Source organism: Astatotilapia calliptera, chromosome 23 (genome assembly GCF_900246225.1).
Source record: "Astatotilapia calliptera chromosome 23, fAstCal1.2, whole genome shotgun sequence".
NCBI lineage: Eukaryota > Metazoa > Chordata > Actinopteri > Cichliformes > Cichlidae > Astatotilapia > Astatotilapia calliptera.
The window spans coordinates 9,929,831-9,949,895 of NC_039323.1; the positions used below are offsets into that span (position 1 = coordinate 9,929,831).

General features: G+C 45.2%; 2 protein-coding genes across 13 annotated transcripts in view; one reads left to right on the top strand and one right to left on the bottom strand.

Moving 5' to 3' along the window:
- patj (PATJ crumbs cell polarity complex component) overlaps nt 1–11,596 on the bottom strand; it is an 87,961-nt gene extending 76,365 nt beyond the window's left edge. For 4 of the 11 annotated variants that reach the window (XM_026159713.1, XM_026159723.1, XM_026159714.1 and 1 more), the window contains exons 1-6: nt 10,530–10,687; nt 9,708–9,771; nt 9,443–9,621; nt 5,339–5,542; nt 5,046–5,185; nt 4,372–4,552 (exon numbers count right to left, since the gene is read on the bottom strand). In XM_026159713.1, the coding sequence (XP_026015498.1) occupies nt 4,372–4,552; nt 5,046–5,185; nt 5,339–5,542; nt 9,443–9,621; nt 9,708–9,771; nt 10,530–10,532 (771 nt within the window). In that variant the 5' untranslated portion in view covers nt 10,533–10,687. The other 7 variants (XM_026159716.1, XM_026159715.1, XM_026159721.1 and 4 more) reach the window with 7 other exon arrangements.
- Nucleotides 11,570–19,304, top strand: tm2d1 (TM2 domain containing 1). 2 transcript variants are annotated; one of them, XM_026159725.1, is made up of 8 exons: nt 11,570–11,632; nt 12,116–12,165; nt 13,452–13,525; nt 13,876–13,984; nt 14,096–14,187; nt 16,201–16,274; nt 18,732–18,861; nt 19,072–19,304. In XM_026159725.1, exons 1-7 carry the CDS (start codon nt 11,618–11,620, stop codon nt 18,840–18,842), a joined length of 525 nt encoding a protein of 174 aa, XP_026015510.1. In that variant the 5' UTR covers nt 11,570–11,617; the 3' UTR covers nt 18,843–18,861; nt 19,072–19,304. The 2 variants fall into 2 exon arrangements, with proteins under 2 accessions (XP_026015510.1, XP_026015509.1); XM_026159724.1 differs by lacking the exon at nt 11,570–11,632 and having other exon boundaries at nt 11,949–12,165.
- Nucleotides 19,305–20,065: the final 761 nt, after the last annotated feature.

Consider the following 20,065-nt stretch of genomic DNA (forward strand, 5'->3'; position numbering starts at 1 on the left):
AGGGCCTTTAAGACTGGCCGAGCCTAACTTCAGCAGAAGTTACCCACAGGAAGTTGCTAAACTTCTCTGGGAACTCTCTGGGCTTCACCATCAAAAGAGAGAAAAACTGATCTGTGGAGCAGTGAGGCGTTGGCTGCCGGCAAAATACAACAATCACCATGACCCTCCGTCACATCCACACACCGGGTTTTGCTGGCAGGTGAGACTCACACCTTAAGACCAGACCTGGGTGATCTCGTGGAAAAAAACACAACTGCTCTCCGGTGCTAGTTATCCTGGTTTGTTCCCGAATGAATGAATCTGAGCCAGCTCTCACTTCATGTTTCTAATGCACAGCTGCTCCTCCGGCAACACAATAATCCCTGAACACACTCACTGATCATTATCGAAGCCACTCCTCTGTCCTGTGTCTAGCACGGATGGACAGATGAGGAGTTCTGATTCTGGACAAACGGATGACTCTCTCCATTCCTGCAGCTGAACCTATTCCAGGGAACTTTATGAGCTCTTCTGGCTCCAGGAGCAGATCAGTGCGTAGCTTTGAGCCTGAGCTAACGTTCAGTCTGCTGTACTGGAGCAGATCATACAGAGAAATCCTGACAGGCGAGGACACTGCAGCCAGAGGTGCTCTAGTGCAGCGGTCCCCAACCTTTTTTGCACCACAGACCAGTTTATGCCCGACAATATTTTCATGGACCGGCCTTTAAGGTGTCGCGGATAAATACAACAAAATAAAACTAGTACCGGTACCGAAAAAAGAAGATTTATTCATAACACACGTGAAAAGACCCAGGAAAACCGAGTTAACGATAAAAACTATAACAAAATAACGCTGAAAACTAGGGCTGAACGATATATCGCATTTGCGATAATATCGCGACATGATCAAGTGCAATTTTCTAACCGCAAAGGCTGCGATTATACTCTGGACATGTCCAAATTCATGGGCTGCATCCTCCTGAGGCCGCATTTGTAGACCGATTACGTCACAGCGACGTGCCGAAGGCTGTCCAAATTACTACCATATCCCAGAATTCATAGCGCGGCCCAGCCAAACTCCCGTTTCCAGCAATGGCGGCCGCTACTAAGTTTTAAAATTACTCATACTAATCTTTCTGGGTCACAAAATAAACGTTTAACATATTTTCAGGCGAGAAAGTAGTTGTGTAAACATCAAATATCTGCTCGGTTTATCAAGATATCCCATATTTGCAAAAGTGCTTCGACGTTTTCAGAGGCGTCTGCTACCCACCAGCTCGACAGCTAGCCGGGAGCTCGAGGATTACTGATGCGGCCGAGAACGGCACAACTCCCGGCACATCATTTTCAGATCACCGCGGAGTTTCACTGCTCGGGTTAAACGTAATATATAAGTCACTTAGACAACCTAAAAATGTTATTGTTGGGCTTTTTTCAGTGTTTTGTTTGTTCGTGAGTAAATCGGTTTGGCTGAGATTAAAGTTATTAGATTAGATAAAATAAAACTTTATTAATCCCCCGGGTGGGTTCCTCCTTGGTTTTCACACAGCTGACTAAACGTCAAACAGAAAACTTATTAAACAGAAGTATGAGACAGTCGAGAATTTACGCCAGTGTCTGGTTATATTTTAGATAGCAAGAAGCAGACGGCCGAGTTTATTAAACTCCACCGAGACAGCGGTGACGCTAATCAGAACTAGACCGTCCAATTTCACGCCTTTAAATTTTAAAGGCGTGTTTGTGTGTGTGTTTATACAATTGCTATTATGTTTGCACTTTATGTGTAATGTTACTGACTGCAGAGATCAGTAAGATGTGTGTATTTTTTATTTATTAGTTTTATTTATTTAATATTATTTTTTAATTGAATGACTGTCTAGTAGTTCACAGATGTCGAAAAACTGAGTGTGGTAAAGCCACTGATTTTTTTTATGTATATTTCTGCAATCTGCACATTGTACTGACTTTCATTTTAATGTTTACACCAGGGTTCCTTGTCAGCACTTTATGCTCAGATGTTTGTAAGCTAAAAATAAACTATTGTGTATGTTCAAATATACTGTTGTGATTGAAGAAGTTAAATAAAAATGTCAGTCATCAATTCATGCATCACCTCATGTCATCATAACAGAGGTCTGTCTTCCAGGAAAGAACAGTTTAAAATTAATGTAATATAGTATTGGCCATACTATATGATGTATTGCTTGTCTTTGTTTAATAATACAGAAGACAAAGACCTTAAAAAATAATCGCATATCGCATCGCAATCGCAATATTGGGGCAAAAAAAATCGCAATTAGATTATTTTCCATAATCGTTCAGCCCTACTGAAAACTGATAAAAACCCTGAAAGCCACACATTTCACACCTGAGCCTCAACTCTCGCGGCCCGGTACCAAACGACTCACGGACCGGTACCGGTCCGAGGCCCGGGGGTTGGGGACCGCTGCTCTAGTGGACCCTAACTTCTTACAGATGGCAGACTGAGAACAACCTGAAAGGGTCATGTGATGACCCCAGATCACCCAGGTACCTGCAGGTACTGATCTGAGGCCAATTAGCTGAACATCCTAGAAAATGAATATAAAGTCTGAACAGCAACGCCTCCGCTATAGGAAGCCAGCAGTTTGAACCCTAACCCCTGCCCCCCAGTCTTCAGGAGAAGATGCAGTAAGTCGAGGGCACCTGAAGCTCCAGGTAAACGTGTGAGCTGCTCCATCACGTGACTGTGACGAAGACCTTTAAAAGACAATAAATAACAAATGAGATGTTTCTGACACTCAGACACAAAGTGCGAGGAGCCGCGAGCTTCACCCATGAAATAAATCCATCTGCAAGTGCAACGTCACCTACAGTTTGATCTCTGACCTTTTATCATGGTCCAGAGAGTAAAAAGGCAGGCATTCATAGCTGCGTCATCATCTCATTTTTCTCTGGCCCCTCCCTCCCACCTCACTGCCAATCTTCACCTCCCGCCATGTCGACATTCATCGATCGCGCCTCCACTCAGACTTAAACACATATTGTCAGGAGCGAAGCTGCAGGTAGAGCACTAACTCGATTTCCTTTCAGCTTTAAGGTCAAAAAATCAACCGAGTCAAAGTCAGCTTGCCACAGACAGGAAGTGTCACTCCGATCCACAGGCGTGGTCCCAAAGTGACCTCCAGTTATGAGTGACAGCTCGCTGTTTGTGCACACCTGTTTGTGTGTGTCTCTTTGTGTCTGTGTATGCGTGTTTCATATGGAGCGATAAAAATCAAAAACGCTGACGTCTGGTTTTGTGTCGCCCTGATGTTGGAACATCCTCTGAGTTCGGGTTTTTTAAAGCTGCTGACATCGTTTTGGAGTAAACTGTTGATTTCACGACTTGTTTTGGAGTTTGCTTCAAACAGCTGACAGTAAAGTTTTACTGTGTGCGCAGTTCCATCTGTGCTTGTTTTACTGGATCTTATTTAAAGCGCACACCTGGATCAGAAATGCCGTCCCTTCCAGGTTTGTGGTCTCAGCATTCTGTCTGTATTGCTGCTCTGGATCGTTTAGCCAGAGAGCTTCATGGAGCAGCTTTCAGACGTCAGGATGCGAGAAACGGCGAGTCTGCAGACTCGCACATGAACAGGAGGTGTTTATATTCCTGCAGACCACGAGGTCGCGCAGTTTGCTGGTGACTTTTCCAGCTTCCATACAACAGCTCAGCCTCTGTTCTGGAGTTACACAAACAACAGGAACTCCTCTTTACACTGATGACAACATCAGGCTCCATTTAAACTCTGCACACACCTGATATGATAAAAAATACATCCAAGCTTTGAAAGCCGCAGGTGGTATAATTATAATCCATATATCAATACATTTTTTGTCTCCTTTAGCTCAATGTGAGAGTCTTTCCTGTAATCATTCACTCTCGTGTTATTTTCTCCTGTTAATTATTAAAAGCTTCCAAACAAGTCTGACCCTGGACGAGTGCAGAAGCGAGACATGTGAGTTTTCCATCCTGAGCGTAGTTTGTGTTTAAATGAGAAACTCCTTTGATGTGTGAGCCCATCCTGCTCCCTGTGAGGGAACGAAAATGCAGACGCCAATCCGTCCAATTGGTGCATCCCTATTTTCTGAAGCATTTAAACATCATGGGAAAATCCTTGAGTTGTCGTCAGGAGTCAGCTATAGTTTACGATAATTCGACTGAAGTCATTTCTACAGAGCATTAGATCTGCGTGTCCACAAATAAATCAGAGTACGGGAAACAACAATGTCTGCATTTGTGATTCAGTCTGTGCTGCTCACAATCAGCCAAAACATGAAAACCACCTCTGTAACATCGTCAGAGCCCCAGACACAGAACGTCAGAAGTCCAGTCTCTTTTAAACCTTTGAATAAATGCCACAGTTTCCTTACCGGGTTGATTGGTGTTGTGGGCGGCAACGATGCGTCAGGTGGGCGGCCTCTGGCCACCACCAGCTCCACCGTCTCTCCAGGCTGCTGCAGGAGGGAGAGCGCGTGCTGTTGGCTGATGCCCGGCTCCAGAGGACTGCCGTTTATCACTAGGATCTGGTCCCGCTCCTGCAGACGCCCATCCCTGCAGACACAGCACCACATCCGTTGGAGCGGTGCATACTTACTTTAAAGGCAAACTTCACTGCCTTTGCCTTTAAAGTCTGCACCCAATCACTTCTAACTACCAAAACATGTCAGCCACACATGATGGTCGCATGACATCATCTGAGCAATGCTGGCAGGCTCATGTTGGACAGCCAGACGCTGTGTCAGGTAACACCAGCTGATTCAGCCACACATCACACACATGTAAATTTAATGTTTCAAACATTTTTTCTATTAATTTTCGTCATGTTTGTCGTACACAGGCCGACTCCGATCACACAAAACCAGATGAAAGCTCCCCTTGCTGTATGATGGGAATAACAGGAAGTGGAATGGCACATAGCAGTTCTGCTCCAATATTTTCAAAATAAAAGTTTAACATGACGCTTTATTGCTGCATTAATGGGTGTAGCGTGGTGTGGTGACCTGCTGCTCACTGATAGGAACAAACTAAACACGCGTCACTGAACCTGTGAGCGATTCCTCCGGGCTGGACGTGTTTGATGAAGACGCCGCGGCTACTGCTTCCTGTTGGATTCAGACCGACCACACTGAAGCCCAGACCACCAGTCAGAGGACGAGTCAATCTGACCACGTCAGTGAGACGTCCCTGCACGCAAGTGTGTGCGTGCACACACACACACACACACACACACACACACACACACACACCCAGAGACACAGACACACAATCAGTTGAGCGGTTTGATATCATGTTGAGTTCATTTGTGAGATTATGTGTGAGCGTCTTGGCTCCACCCACCTTGGCAGCATCAAGAATCCACTTCTGGAGGTCAGGTGTGGGCGGAGTCTGACGTTTGGGCGGAAACGAGCCATTGGTGAGGATGGAGGAGGTCGCGGATAGCGTGGGTGAGGCCGGGCCACCGACTGGATCGACGCTCATGATCAGTTGACCTTTTTTGGAGAAACTGAAATCGCTGCTGGTGTTTGGAGGCATGGCGCTTAGCTACAGGGAGAGGAGAGGTTAATCAATACATCAGATCTTCCAATCATAGCTGAGTGCTGATAGAGAAGTGAGAGACTTTTCTGTCCTGTCAAAGACGTCGCACGTCCTGCGAGTCCACAGAGACTGAAGGCAGAGGTTACTGCACAGTGATCATTCTAGATTATATCACCTGATTATTTTCACTATCAGAGTAAAAATTGAATCTCTAACAGGGCCGCCACATTTCCAAAGCTCAAACCACAGAAAATAAAATCAAATTTCATCAGAGCTACAAGACAGGTCGCCATCGTCACATCTGAGGCGAGAACATCCTCACATATTTGTAGAGTCAGACTTGCTGAAATGTACATATATGAGGTTTGGTACACGCGTGTAGCATCCCAAGAAATACACAAACATTCTTTTGAAGCCCCAACCTAAACCTGTCACCCTAAACCCTTCAAGAGGTGCAGAATTTAAGACGCAACTTTGGTGCATTTTTTCCCATTTTTAGATCCATACGATGACATAAGCGCGTTTGATCCAAAGACCTGACGGATGCTAAACTGCAAAGATGGTGAAGAAGTTGTTAAAACTCAAACGTTTCTAGTGGATCTGCTCCAGATGTCACAGGTTTGAGTCCAGACCTGGAGACATCCCAGAGCGGGCGCCCTGATTGTCACTGCTAACGGCTTTACTTGTCTTCACTGTACGTGAGGACTGGATGCTGTCACAAATAACTAACTACTGGTTTTTGTTTCGATCAGTAGTCTGAGAAGCCAGTCAGTTCTACTGACAATAAAAACCAGGTTTTTTCTTTTGGCCTCTGATAAATACTTTTTTTTTAAGCAGAGATTAGAAATAAATAAATAAAAACTTGTATTCATCAAACTTAAACAGGCTTCTGTTAATGCAGTGAGCCTGCACAAGTGCAGGAAAACCCTGAACAGCTTCAATCTGTGGCCCAATTAATACATCCGTTCTCCAAACGAGCCAATCAGCTAATGTCAGACTGACGCATGTCAAGTCTGAACTAAACACCTGCTGCTTTCCTGTTTGTCTCAGGTGTGAACAGAAGTGACATCAGGGATCGTGCTGGACACAGATGTCCAGTGTTTAGACTCAAACACATGAATGTGAACCAGGCTCCGCTGACTGACTGTGTGCGCGGGCATAAAGAAACCGTCCACATACTTTTGAACTTTGGCCACAAACTTCACTGTGATGAAGAGGCAGACTGGGAGAGAGATGGGAGGCGCCCTTATGTGCAAGGACGCAGAAAAAAAAAGAAAAAAAGAAAAAGACGCGGCGAGGCCGGGGGTAAGTGGGGAGGAGAGAGGAAAAAACTAAAATCAATAGATTCCTCTGCAGGCGCTCTCTCTGAACAGGTAATGTATTAATGACCTTTACACTCACATTGTGGAAACTTATCAGTCTGCGGCTTATTTAGACCGGGCTGACAGAGCAGGATCCCGAGCCATTTCATCAATACCACCTCGACAAGGCCGTTACTCAAACCGAGACACCAGATATTAAAGCCTGATAGATCTGCAGCACGCTGGGGAGGGAGGGCCAGAAATAAAGGGAGAAGTCCCCGCTTCATATACCCTCCGCCGGCTTCCATCAGTGCATTCATAGACTCGCTCTGACCTTCGCAGCACTTAGAATATGAAGCCCGCCGCGGGTTATTGCCATTATCTTAATTTGGCCTGCAGATTGTTTATTGTAAAGCTCACGTCAGCGCAGGCGCGAGCTGAATACAGATGGCGATGCAGAGAGGATTCGACGGCCCGGGTCACAGCGGTGGGCGGGAGGCAGCACAGGACTGATACCCATAGGCTGTCAACACCTGGGCGGGGCTACACTTGTCAGATCTGATGGGAAACACTCACACAGATAGATGGAGAACATGTGATGAGAAACACCCACTGAAGTAAACCTAACTGAAAGCTTTTTGTTCCATTTCTGACGTTTTACTTGAACTCAGGTTCTTTTCTGGTTTAATCAGGACCGTTCATGTGTTTCTGGACATCTTCTGCTCATCTCCAGCTCTATAGCAGCTCTCAGGACCGATTTATCTCGCAGTGCATCATCTGCCTGACATACCTGACTGAAAAATTCGGGGAGTCTGCTCACTCATTAAGAGGTGACTTTTCAATCACAGTATAGCCCCGCCCTTGTCTACTTCCTGCTCCTGCTGTGACTCTGAGAGCACAAAAATCTCCAAAATGACCTCATGTTTGATTCAGTCAGCCCTGAAATTCATCATGGACTCATTCTTATATACGTAGTGCTTTTTTTGTACAACCCGAGAAGTCGCCCCCTGCTGGACATGAGAATGTGCATGTGGCGGCGGTGTGGTCCCTGGCTCAGCTGCAGGGGAGGCGCAGCGAGCTCAAGTGGGTGGTGCCTGGGGAGGCCACAGGTGGTGGCGACTGGACTAATCACAGTCTCTTCTTTTTATAGTGAGAGGCCAGTGCATGCGTGCCGAGACCAACTCTGAGCAGAGACTGTGTAGCTGTACATGTGAAACTTGGCAATAAAAGCTGAACTGTGAGCACAAACATTGTGTGTATTTTGGGTCTGTCTTACAGTCTGCTTTTCAGACTGAAACCAGTCAAAACATACATTTAAAAAATAGGCTATGATTTAAAAAATAAAATGGCGATCACAGTAGATGATAGTTAGTCATAAAAAAAAACTGTACAAATGAAAAACCTGTATGTTCGTGTTTGCAGCCCTGTGTCAGGCTCAGTGGAGTAAAGGCATGAAGTAGGGCTGCACGATTTTGCATAAAATGAGAATCACGATTTTTTGGCTTAGAATTGAGATCACGATTCTCTCACGATTTTCTTTTCCAATATAAATATTTATTGCAGATATTAACTGCACATCAACTTCGTAACAATTGAAACTGAACATAAAAACAACAAATGTCTCACGTTTTGTTGTTGCCGCAAAATGTTGTACTGCTTGAAATTCCGTCTCCACCGTTGCTCGACACTGCGTGTATAGAGCAGGTAGTGCAACAATAGAAAAATAGTTGCGGGACGGCACTGTGTAGCGTTTGTCTAGGGTGTTGATCATTTTCCTAAATCCCTCGTTTTGCACAGTGTTGATGGGAGCCATATCTTTGGTCAGGTGATAAGTAATAGCCTCCGTAATTTCTTTGTGCCTGCGGGAGTTCGACGTGTATAGGGAAGCGCTGTATAAGGTTCCCGTTATTGATGTTTGGGTGGTTGACCGGGACGGATTTTCTCCTGTCACTTTCTCGTCATCCCTGACGTGCTCGCCGTTGTTTTTTCCCTGCTAACTTTAGCATCACACGGCACAGCTTCTGTATCACATGGTATAAGGCTCCGCCCTTGTCATTTGTTGAGCAGGAAGAGTGAACGCTTGTTTTCATGCAGATTACGTCCCGGATCAAAATGCGGTACAATCGTCGCCGTCTTTTTTTCTTTTCTTTTTTAAGTCGTCATTTGGAAATGAGATCGCACATAAGTATGAATCGAGATCGCGATTTTCTAACGATTAATCGTGCAGCCCTAGCATGAAGACAAACAACAAACAAAGTGTGTCGCTGCAGCTAGCTCCCTGTTGCTAGCTAACCTCTTTTTTCTTCTTGTTACGAGGTTGTTTCTTTCATACAGTGCACAGCTTCCATATCACGAGAAAGGAGGTGAGGGAAACATGGTTGTGGATAAAAACAATAAAATTCTTGTGAATGAAATATTCCATAAACTAGCTGTTAATATAAAACGTCATCATTTAAGGCTCTTTTGTTTTGTGTGAACTCCTTCACCTGAGCTATGGCTCCTGCAGTCCAGGTGAAGTACCGGTAAGCCTTAAACATCTGTGCCAGGATCAGAGTGATCCTATCCACTCTATTTTGCATGACAGCGCATGCTCAGTGAGGCTCACCTGGCTGCGGAGCTGCTTGATCGAGTGTTGAAGGGTCAGGATGTGGTTAAAGAGCGGGCTTTGCAGCGTCTCCCGCAGGTTTCCCAGGGTTTCGCTGTGGGTCCACTCCTCCCGCTGCACCAGTTTGGCCTGCAGACGCTCCAGAGCTGCCAGCACCTGCTGACGCTCCGTCGAGGACACTGAGGACAAAAACAGCTTGTGAAGCGTGGTCTCGGATAAACGCGAATCATTGGATGGTTTCTCTTGAGTTATAGTCAGGACTTACCTGTCGGGACATTTTCAAACATCTCTGCTGTGCTCTCACCGTCCTCTGTTCTGGAGGACCTAACCTAAACCAGGAAGAACCGAGAACAACTTTATTTCCTTCAGCTCTGGACCAAGTCTGATAAACGCCTACTAAAATACGAGCAAGTGTGGAGATACTTGTGCTCTGACACCTCACAGCACGACTCATACTGACTGCTCTTTCTGTCATCAACAACACTGCATGAAGTCACAGGAAAACATGCATGTCAGCACCCGTGCACTGTCTGTCTCAGGTGAGTCACACTCACCTTTTCTCCCACCAAAATTGGCCAAAATATGACCCAACACAGAACACCAAAAACATAATATCAGAAACACCATCAAACACCTTGCTCATTTCTTTCTGCTTATCCAAATCAGGGTCACAGGGGGTGGAGCCTATCCCAGCTGCCATAGGGCAACATGCGGGTACAGCTGGCCAGATTGTCCAGGGCAAACACAGAGAGACAACCAACTGGTATTAATGAGCCTAACCTAACCTTAACTAACCGTAACTAACCCCATCAACCTCAAAAAGACAAAAACCAAAGTGATGCTGAAAATCCCTGAAAACGATAAAGTAAAGATGGTAAAGATAACAAACTACGAACTCCAAACACAAAAGGCAAATACCACAAACAGCAAATACTACAAACTGAAGTACCACAAAAACCAGCCCTGCGTGAAGAAAATACTACACAGAGCAGATTTATGAAACAGGCCTGTAAACACTGAAATTTGACACCAAACAGGAAAAAACAAGATGAAAACTATGACAGGGAACCGGAAACCGAGAACGTACCATCAACACCAAAACCGTCACGAGCACCGGAGAATCGTGTGACACAGCACCACACCCTGAACCTACCACCGACACCCCAGCAGGTGCCCGCAATCACGTGACCGCAACTTTAACACAGTCCCTTTGAGTCACCATGGTAACGGTAGCCCTGACCTGACGGTGTTTACTGGTTTCCATTTCGCAAAGTGACGTTTCTGACCTTACCTGCGCGTTCTCGCCCTGCCGTGTACTGTGCCCTCCGAGCCACCGTACTTTTCACCATTCTACTTTCTAAAAACTTGTACCTAATACCTAAGGAGTTACTTCACACCTTCTTTCACTGTGGTGTCTGAAAGCACTCAGGTACTTCCCACCTGTGGCTAACACGGCCGTCCTCGGAGTGTCCAGGTGTGGCAGGTGAGCCTCGATATCAACACGGAATATTTTCTCAGTCAGAGCCGAGCCGAGCTATTGTCTAGCTCTCTCTCTCACACACTCACACACGGTCCACACACACCCAACACCGAAACCAAACAGCATGACGCAGAGGGGGTCTGAGGCACTCACCTGTCAGCTCACCTGAGAAATCAGGAAGTGAAACTGAGCAGCGGAGTCGGAGGGGGAGGGGGCGGACAGACGGTATTTTCACCTGTACATATTTTAACCTGCATGTTTGGCCCTTGGTTCACCTCATAGCGTCACAGAGCGCGCGAGCAGGTGCGTCAAAGTTTACAACAGGTGAAAGCCGCACTTTAACCGCCTCTCTCTCTCTCTCTCACTCACACACACACACACGCACACACAGGTACAAAGTCTGAGTTCAGATCATGAGAAAAAAGTAAAGAGTTAAAGGAGCTTCTCCTCCTCTTCTTTCTCCTCACCGAGAACTCCGCTCCGCTAGCCTTAGCCGCTAACTGCGGCAGAAACTGCGCTTCCGGTCCGCACTCTAACAGAGAAACAGTCCGCACAAGAAGCGACACTTTCCCCAGAAAAAGACGTAGATTCTCAGAGTTTCAAACTGGTAAGAAACTCACATAAACTGGATCCAGTCTGCCACCAGCGTCACTTTAATGCCGCATTCATGGCGGTAGGAAATCTGATGTCTAAGGATGCAAAAGCATAATGTAAGGATCATTTTGTTTTCTTATCATTAGTTTAACTGTTTTTTATTCCGTATTCTGTTTAAAAGCACATTCATTATTTTAGCACAATAAGGAAGAGAAATTATTTCTACATCTGAGATAAAATATCCATACTAAAACGAGAAAATAACACACATGAAGCAGGTTGAAACTGTTTTACCTGCCAGCATTTTAAGCTTATTTAAAGAGCTGATTTTATAACAAGAACAAAGGTTATATATGTCTTATGGTTAAAAATGGTTAGATTTGAAAACGATACAAATAAAACCAAAATAATAAATATAAATGGTTTGCCGAGCCTTCCTGGTCCTACATCGCTCTGAGTTCCCAGCATGCTGCAAGTCCATGAAGGTACCGCCCTGTCACGTGATTGAGGGAATCATGGCGTCCTCCCGGAGGCGGCTGCTGTATGTTCGCTCCGGGGCGCTCAGCCTCTTATTTTACTGCGTTTATTCGCACCTGCAGCTGGTCCTGAGCGAGGAGGTGGAGAACTGCCAGAACCTGAGACTCGGACAATATCCTTCCGTCCGTGTTTACCGCGCTTTAACGCCTCATTACCGGGGTCACGGGACGGCTAACGTTAGCCTAGCTTCTCTGTGACATTCAGATCAAAACGTTACATTTGGACGTTTTTTGGGGGTCCGTGGCTTAACGCGGGTTTCTCCTCTCATAGAATAGCACTGTGTGTTTGCATGTTTGGGACCTGAAGGGTTTTTCAGTCTGATCGATATTTTCAGTGTGGTCAGATTAAAGTTTCAAAGGAAGACAAGCTTCCCGTTGTCTTTGCAGTTACGAACGGATATTTAACTTCAGTCTGAAGACCGAACAGTTCACTTGTGTCAGGAGAGCTCAGAGACCCGAATCAGGAGAATAAGTTTGTTTCATAAACACAGAATGTTTACTCAGTGCAGCACTCTGCTGTTTTCATCAGTCAGTCTACCTAATGATACGATATTACTGTGATTTTTAACCTTCGTGTCCTTCATCAGTGTCTGTTTTACCCAGTAAGATAAAGTTCAGTTATTGGCAACCAAGCCAAGACTGTCACTAAAACCTGCCGTAAATGTTGCCATAAGATGAAGTTAGTCTGCAACTGAATGCAGTCCGCCTCTGATAATTCACCAAAGTTTATTACAAGTATGATTTGTGACAATTTGAAAATCATGCATCTGTTGCTGTCTCCATAGACAGAAATTCACATTTAATTATCACATCTGCACTCAGCAGCCTTCCTGTGCTAGAGGATTATAACCAGGGTACAGCCCAGAGTAGATCTGTGCTCCGTGATAACTGATGGGAACATGATGGCAATCAATCTGCATTTATAAAGCAGTTATTTGCAAACCTTCAGCAGTCTCGGCGAGTGGCCGCAGTAAGACAGAGTGTTTGCAGAAATGTTGCTTTCCGTCAGATGACCTGTGATCATTGTGAGTGAACCACCTACGAACTGTGGGCACCTGCAGTCAGCACAGGGTGAGAGAAAACAGCCGCACAGTCAGCACCAGGTACGGAGAAAACAGCTGTACAGTCGGCAAGAGGTTGCTGATTTAATTGTACATGTGAGGAAGCTAATGTTATCTCAGGATGGTGTGCATGAGATTGTTTGTAGGATTCCAGAGTATTTTCATTTATTTAATGAAGTATCGATATTTGGGGTCCTTGTATCCATACAGTATCTTGACACGATGCTGTATCGACTTCTTTTCCCCGCCCCTAAACCACGGCCTACGCCATGTCACGTAGAAACAGGCTGCAGATGTTTTCCGACTGAAGTGTGTTTGCCTTCCTTTACTCTGCTCACGTATAAATGCAACGATCCAAAGATCGATGAATCCACTCAGGAGCCAGAGAACTGCAGGGACATGACGGCGTGGGGTGAGTCTCACTTCAGATTAGATTTTTTTCTGTTTGTGGGCGGTGGCTTAAAAAACAGACAGACTCTAAAACTGAAGATGTTGCAGAGCTCCTCTTCTGCAGGCTTCCACAGGTCAGCCAATCAAGAGAAACTGTACTTTATTTTGGGGGCGGGGTATAAAGTGAGCAGAGTTTTTCAGACAGGATGAACTGAGGGTTTGCACTGAAGCTGGGATCAGGCAAAGAAGGATTATTATGAATCGTGAATCATGCGGAGCTGCTCAATGGCACGAATACGATCATAACTGCATCTAAACAAGTGTGTGTGTGTGTGTGTGTGTGTGTGTGTGTGTGTGTGTGCGCGCACACAGTGGAATGCCTCCCAGCTCCAAACATCAGCTGTCGGCTCTCCAACGGGACGGTGTTCAGGTTTAGCGGGGACGAGGTCGGCTTCAACAAATCCATCCCCTGCAGAAATGTGTGAGTATTCACAGTGCAAGCACAAACACACACACACTCCTCTATAGATTTTGGTGTGTGTGTGTGTGTGTGAGCTTCAGGTGGTTTGATGCTCTCTGTGTTTCCTGTCAGGAGTGGTTATTCCTACAAAGTGGCCGTGGCATTGTCTCTGTTTCTGGGCTGGCTCGGAGCAGATCGCTTCTACCTGGGATATCCTGCTCTGGGTACTCTCTCTCTCTCTCTCTCTCACACACACACACACACACACACACACACAGACACCTGCAGCTTTTATTTTGATGCCTGTAGTTTGGGTGGCCAGCTCTCTCACTTCATCTAGTTTTAGTAAAGCAGGTGTGTGTGGTGGGTGGGGGTGAAGTCAGGTGACACCTGTCGCTGAGCAGGTGTACTGTCAGGCGTCAGTATTTGGACAGTGATTCCTCAGGTTCAGCCTTTCAGGTTTAATTTAAAGAATTGAATAAAAGGAAAAACCACCTTAGAGTCACGCTTTAGATTTACAGCTTTCTCATGTCTGCAGGTATTTATTAAAGTGAATACTATGTACTAGGGCTGGGCCATATCATACAGTTCACGGTAATACCGGTATAATGTTGGGCAACGATAAGAAAATGAAATATCGTGGTAGAATATGGGTAAAACGCGCATGCGTAGTGCCTTTGTTTTCATATGCACATGGTGGAAAAAGCTTGGCGGCAACGGAGAATGAGAAGGGGGAAAGCGGATCGTTGAATGAAATGGATGAACCAGAATTGGTTTGTAAAAATTCTGCAGCTTCAGTGGTGTGGAACTGGTTTAGCTTTCATCCGTCACATACACAACAAAGCACTACTTTTGGTAGAGCATGCTAGCGGGCCGTTGTTATTACCGTGTTTTTTGGAAAATACACTTAAAATCAATCCTTTGATTTTTCTGAAAATCGCCAGTGCCCCTTATAATCCCGTGTGCCTTATGTATGAATTCTGGTTGTGTTTACTGACCTCGAAACGATTTTATGTACACGGCGCTCGAAAATCTGTCAAATGTTTCAGTACGACTTTACTAAGCTACGAAGCCGCACCGCTTGATGGATTGTCGGAGCATTACGGCTATCGTAGGCAGGAGCCTCGCGGAGTGATACGTACGGTGCTTCAACATAATATTACCGTATTGTGTGTGTAAAACCTCTTTTTACGTTTTGTGGATATTATACATGGTTATACTGAGGATATGTCGGCCAATTTCCACTGGAAATGCTTTTTGGTTAAACTGTCAGCAAAGAATTTGCATTTGCACTGTAAAATTTTTCTATAACTTTAATGCACATAAAAAAAACAGCTGCTTGTTTAAGCGAAAATACATTGATGGGTTGGGTTTTTTTGCACTAATAAAGTTGTGGAGTTGTAAAGTATTTTGTCTGGTGTCAATTATATCGTCAGTTATATCGTTATCACAAAATTTCATATGTATATTGTGATAAATATTTTTGGTCATATTGGCCTGCTCTACTATGTACTGTAACATTCAGACAATGATCTCAGACACTGACTCAGGGCAGGAAGACCAGATACAAGAGGAGGAGTTGAGAAGTTTGAGAAAGCACACGCAGACATGTTTTCATTGCGTTTCATCTGAGCGAAACCAACAGCAGAGCAGGAGGCTGCAGGCTGATGAGTCTCAGCTCCTTCATGTAAATAATGCATCCTCACTCCTTTGCACTCTGAAGACTTTCTGCTGTAAAATTAGCAGCAGAGTCCCTGTGCCCCCACAGGACACTTCAGCACACAGGCTTACGTACAGTGACAGCTGGAGGGTTTTTGCACCCGGCGTGTCCGGCGTCCTCAGGTGTGGCTTTACACCCCAGCTGATCTCTGACACAAACTGTACAATAAAATCTGAATTAAAATTTAAAAAACTGTTTCAGCGGGCTGTGTTGCTGCTGCATGTGATCTGAGAGAGTCATGTGACCTGAGAGTTGCTGCGTCCTCCTGATTACAAACCTGGAATGTTTCGCCTGTTTAAACAGGAATGAGATCCATTCACACAACACAAAATAAAACCCAGACGGACAGGAAAAGATTCAAACATGATCCAAAAACACAAAATAATTTTTAAAAAGAATTATCAGAAAACATCAAGTGTCCATTTAAAACAGACTAAATGTTTAAAACAAGATGAACATGTTTCAGTCATGGGAATATTTTATATTTGTTATTTAATGAAGACTGTCTCTCTCTCAGGACTGTTGAAGTTCTGCACTGTTGGTTTCTGTGGGATTGGCACACTCATCGACTTCATATTGATCGCCATGCAGGTGAGTCATGAATCCTGCACCGGCACCAGCTAGCTGATCACCATTATCATCATCATCGCCATGGCTGAAAATGTCCCCTTTACGTTGAATCTGGTTGGTCTCATGTGTTTGTTTCCTGGGGTCAGAGGTCAGCAGGCTGAAGATCAAACTCACCCAAACTGTAGCAAAAGATCAGATGGATCTGAGCAGCGATTTAGAGCCCGCTGTCACTTCTTCTCTGTTGTTAACAGTGACGCCTGTGATGAAGCATTCCTCTGTTCCATTTCACTGTGTGTGTCTGTGTGGGGTGGTGGTGGGGGCCTTATGAATAAGCAGGCAGCAGCTTTCTGGGTATTATTTACGTCCATCCATTGGTGGCTCGGCGAGGCCCCTTTAATGAATGAATCTTCCGGAAGGTCCTAATGGACTCTGAGAGCACGGAGACAGATGGATGAAGCAGAAGGTGAAGGGACAGATCTCCCTGTCCTGCTGAACCGTTTTAGATAATATAGACTGGAAATCCATCGGGGGGGGGGGGGGGGGGGGGCTGAACGGGCTGTGGCTATTAACCCCGCCCACACCCAACTAAGACACAGGAAGAGCGAACGGCCCTTTAGGAGTTTTAGGCATTGGGAGGTATCCGCTCCCATTCAGACCACAACTGTGATTAATATTCAAGGCTCATTACATTTGGTGGATGATAAAATATGCTGTTAGTAGAATTCAGTGATGATGAACGTCATTTAGCGCTTTAGCTGCTTCAAGCTGCTGCTAAAACATCCTGCTGGCTCCTGCTTACACCCCAGTCATCAAGAGGACGGAGGAAAGTATCCTCACCCTACAAGGATGTTTCGAAGCCACTGACTGGGACAGCCTTCTTTCTCCTTCTGACATTGACAAATAAGTCAACACGGTGACATCATACAACTCCTTCTGTGTTGACAACATTATCCCCTCAAAACAGTCTCCATCTACCTCAACAACAAACCCTGGATTACCAAGGAACTCAAGGAAATCCTTAATAAAAAATTTTCTTCACCGGCTCTGCACTGGACAAAAAGGAGGTCAAGAGGGCCATAAAAACTGCTAAACGGAAGTATTAAAAACACAGTTGAAAACAAATTCACCACAGGGGACCTCCACTCAGCCTGGCAGGCCCCCAAAACCATGGCCTCTGTGAATACTGCGGTCACCACCCCCAGAACCATCCAGGTGGAGGGCAGCAACCCCTCCTTCCCTCCCTGACGACCTCAACACTTTCTACAGGTTTGAGACGGACAACATGGCCCAGCTTGAGGAGACCAGATCCTCACTCAAACCTGGCAGCTCTCCACTCACCTTCAGGACTGAGGACGTGGTGTGAGCCCTAAGGAGGACCAGGGAGAGGAGCTCCCTGACAACATTGCAGTCGAGTTCTGAGGCACTGTCCAGGGCAACTAGGAAGTGTGTTCCGGACTCTATTTCTGAAATTCTCTGCCAACACAGAGGAGATTCTTAGGAGGTGCCACCAACGGCTATACCTCCTTAGGAAACTCAACTCCTTTGGAGTCAGCACACCCATCATGATGACTTTTTACTATGCCTTCCTGGAAAGCGTCATGACCTTCTCCATCACCTGCTGGTTCCATTCCCTCAGCCTTCAGAACAAGAACAGACTGCAGCACACTGCATCAGTGTGCTCTAAAATCATTGGCCTGCCTGTCAGAACACAGGTTTTCAGCCAACAGGCCCTCAGACAGGCATCCAAAATCATCAACGACCCCTCTCACATTCTTCACCCCGCATTTCAATGGCTCCCCTCTGGGCGACGCCTCCGCTGCATTTCCTGCAGGACTGAGACGAGGAGAGCCACCTTTGTCCCCAAAGCCACTCTGCTTTTTAACTCCAGCCGATAAGACCATTTCCCACACCCATAAGAATAACCTACACTCTTCTTATACTACAGACACTATTCACTTTTAGTCACTTACAGCTATTTATTCACCTTTCAGTCACTTTAATTTTAAGACTGTGTCATTTTAAAACTGTATATTCTGTGTATTTATTATTTCACCCTTATTGCCTGTTCTTATTGTCCTTATCTTCAACGTTATGCTGCTCTGTTGTTTGTTAATTGCCCCTTGGGAATAAATAACATCTTCTGATTCTGATGTGACAGGTTTTCCAGACATTCTTCGAGCGTGGAAATGAAATTCCCTTTTACGTTTATCCTCACTGAATATGACAATGAATAAAAACAGAAGAGGACCCAGAGTCAAACTCCAAACCTGATTCTGGCTGATGGAGGCTCAAACCATCCTCACAAACGCACAAATATTAATCTTGTCCTCCTGCTGAGCATCTTTGTTAAAGCGTCAGCCTTCAGCTGCTTTGAGCACGATCACCTCCACCTCTGCTTTAGAAGCTCACAGAAACAACAACTCCGCTTTCTGAAAACCTGGCTCTAATTTCCCTCCCTCTCTCTGGTTTCTCCTGCAGATCGTGGGTCCAGCAGACGGATCGAACTACATTGTGGATTATTACGGCGCCCGTCTGACCCGTCTGTCCATCACCAACGAGACTTTCAGGAAGCCACATCACTCTCTGTGAGCTCACCTGGACGCTGCCTGTAAGTTTTTAGGTCTTAAACGTCAGTAAATGACTGATGTTCCGCAGTGTGTAGGGTTTCTTGATGCTTCATTTAGTCAGCCTCCGAGGTTGATGGTTGGAAGATGAACTGTTCCCAAATCTTTGTTTTTATCTGATCAGTGTTGTCCCTGATCGAGGGGCTTCTATGAATGACCAAATATTAAAGGATATTTTCTCCCTCTCTGTTTAGGCATCTCCATCAGTGCAATAAATTCAGACCTGCTGTGAAGAAATCCCTCCTCATCTTCAGTCACAGTCTGTTTGAATCTATTCAATGGTCGCTCCGAGTCATCCTTAAAAAAAACACTTAATTGCACTTTTGTTTTTTGGTGTGCTGACATGTTGCTCCACCCATTCCTGTCTCTAACTTATTCTGTTTGTCATAAAGACTTTGTAAATAAAGTTTCTTTTTGTTAATCTACACACCAGCATCTCTGTTATTACTGTAGATGTATTTCAGGCCTGTTTGACAGTCACCAGCAGTCTGCCTTTAGTTTAAACCTACGTTTAAATCCATCTTCTTGTCAGGGGGTTAGAATCACCAGTTAACCTAACCACACAGAAACCCCGGCCAAGAGGCCAGGAGCTTCTCCTGCTGTGAGGCAGCAGTGCTAACCACTGTGCCACCCACTGCTGGGGAAACTAAAAGGAAAACATATTTTCCTACTTTTCAGATAAGGGTGTGAAAACTTTTCTGAAGTCACAGAATTTCCAGCAGATTTCAAAGCTTCTCTTCCAACCTCGGCTACTTTAGTCACATTTGAGGTTTAATGTAAGCTTTTACTTCCTGTTTGTGGTTGAAGTTTACGGAGGTAATGATGCATTAAGACTTCTTAAAAACCAGACAGTGGAAAAACCTTCAAAATGAGCTGGATCTTTTTCCACTGCTGGGTTTTCCAGTTTTCTAGGCTCAAAGACACATTTCAGTGTTGCCACACAGCGATACGGCCAAGAGCACAGACAGGAAATGATATCACACTACCATCAGTCTGGAAATGTTTGGACGGTGAAAAAAATGTGGTTAAAAGTCTAGTGACTCCTGCAACTGTACATGGTAACTGAAGCAATAAACAAACCTGTGCAATTACAGCAACTGTTAGAGAAAACGCAACGCTCTGAGAACACGTGCAACAATACCGGACATCATACTAACATCTGCAACAACAGCAACCTGTGACATAACA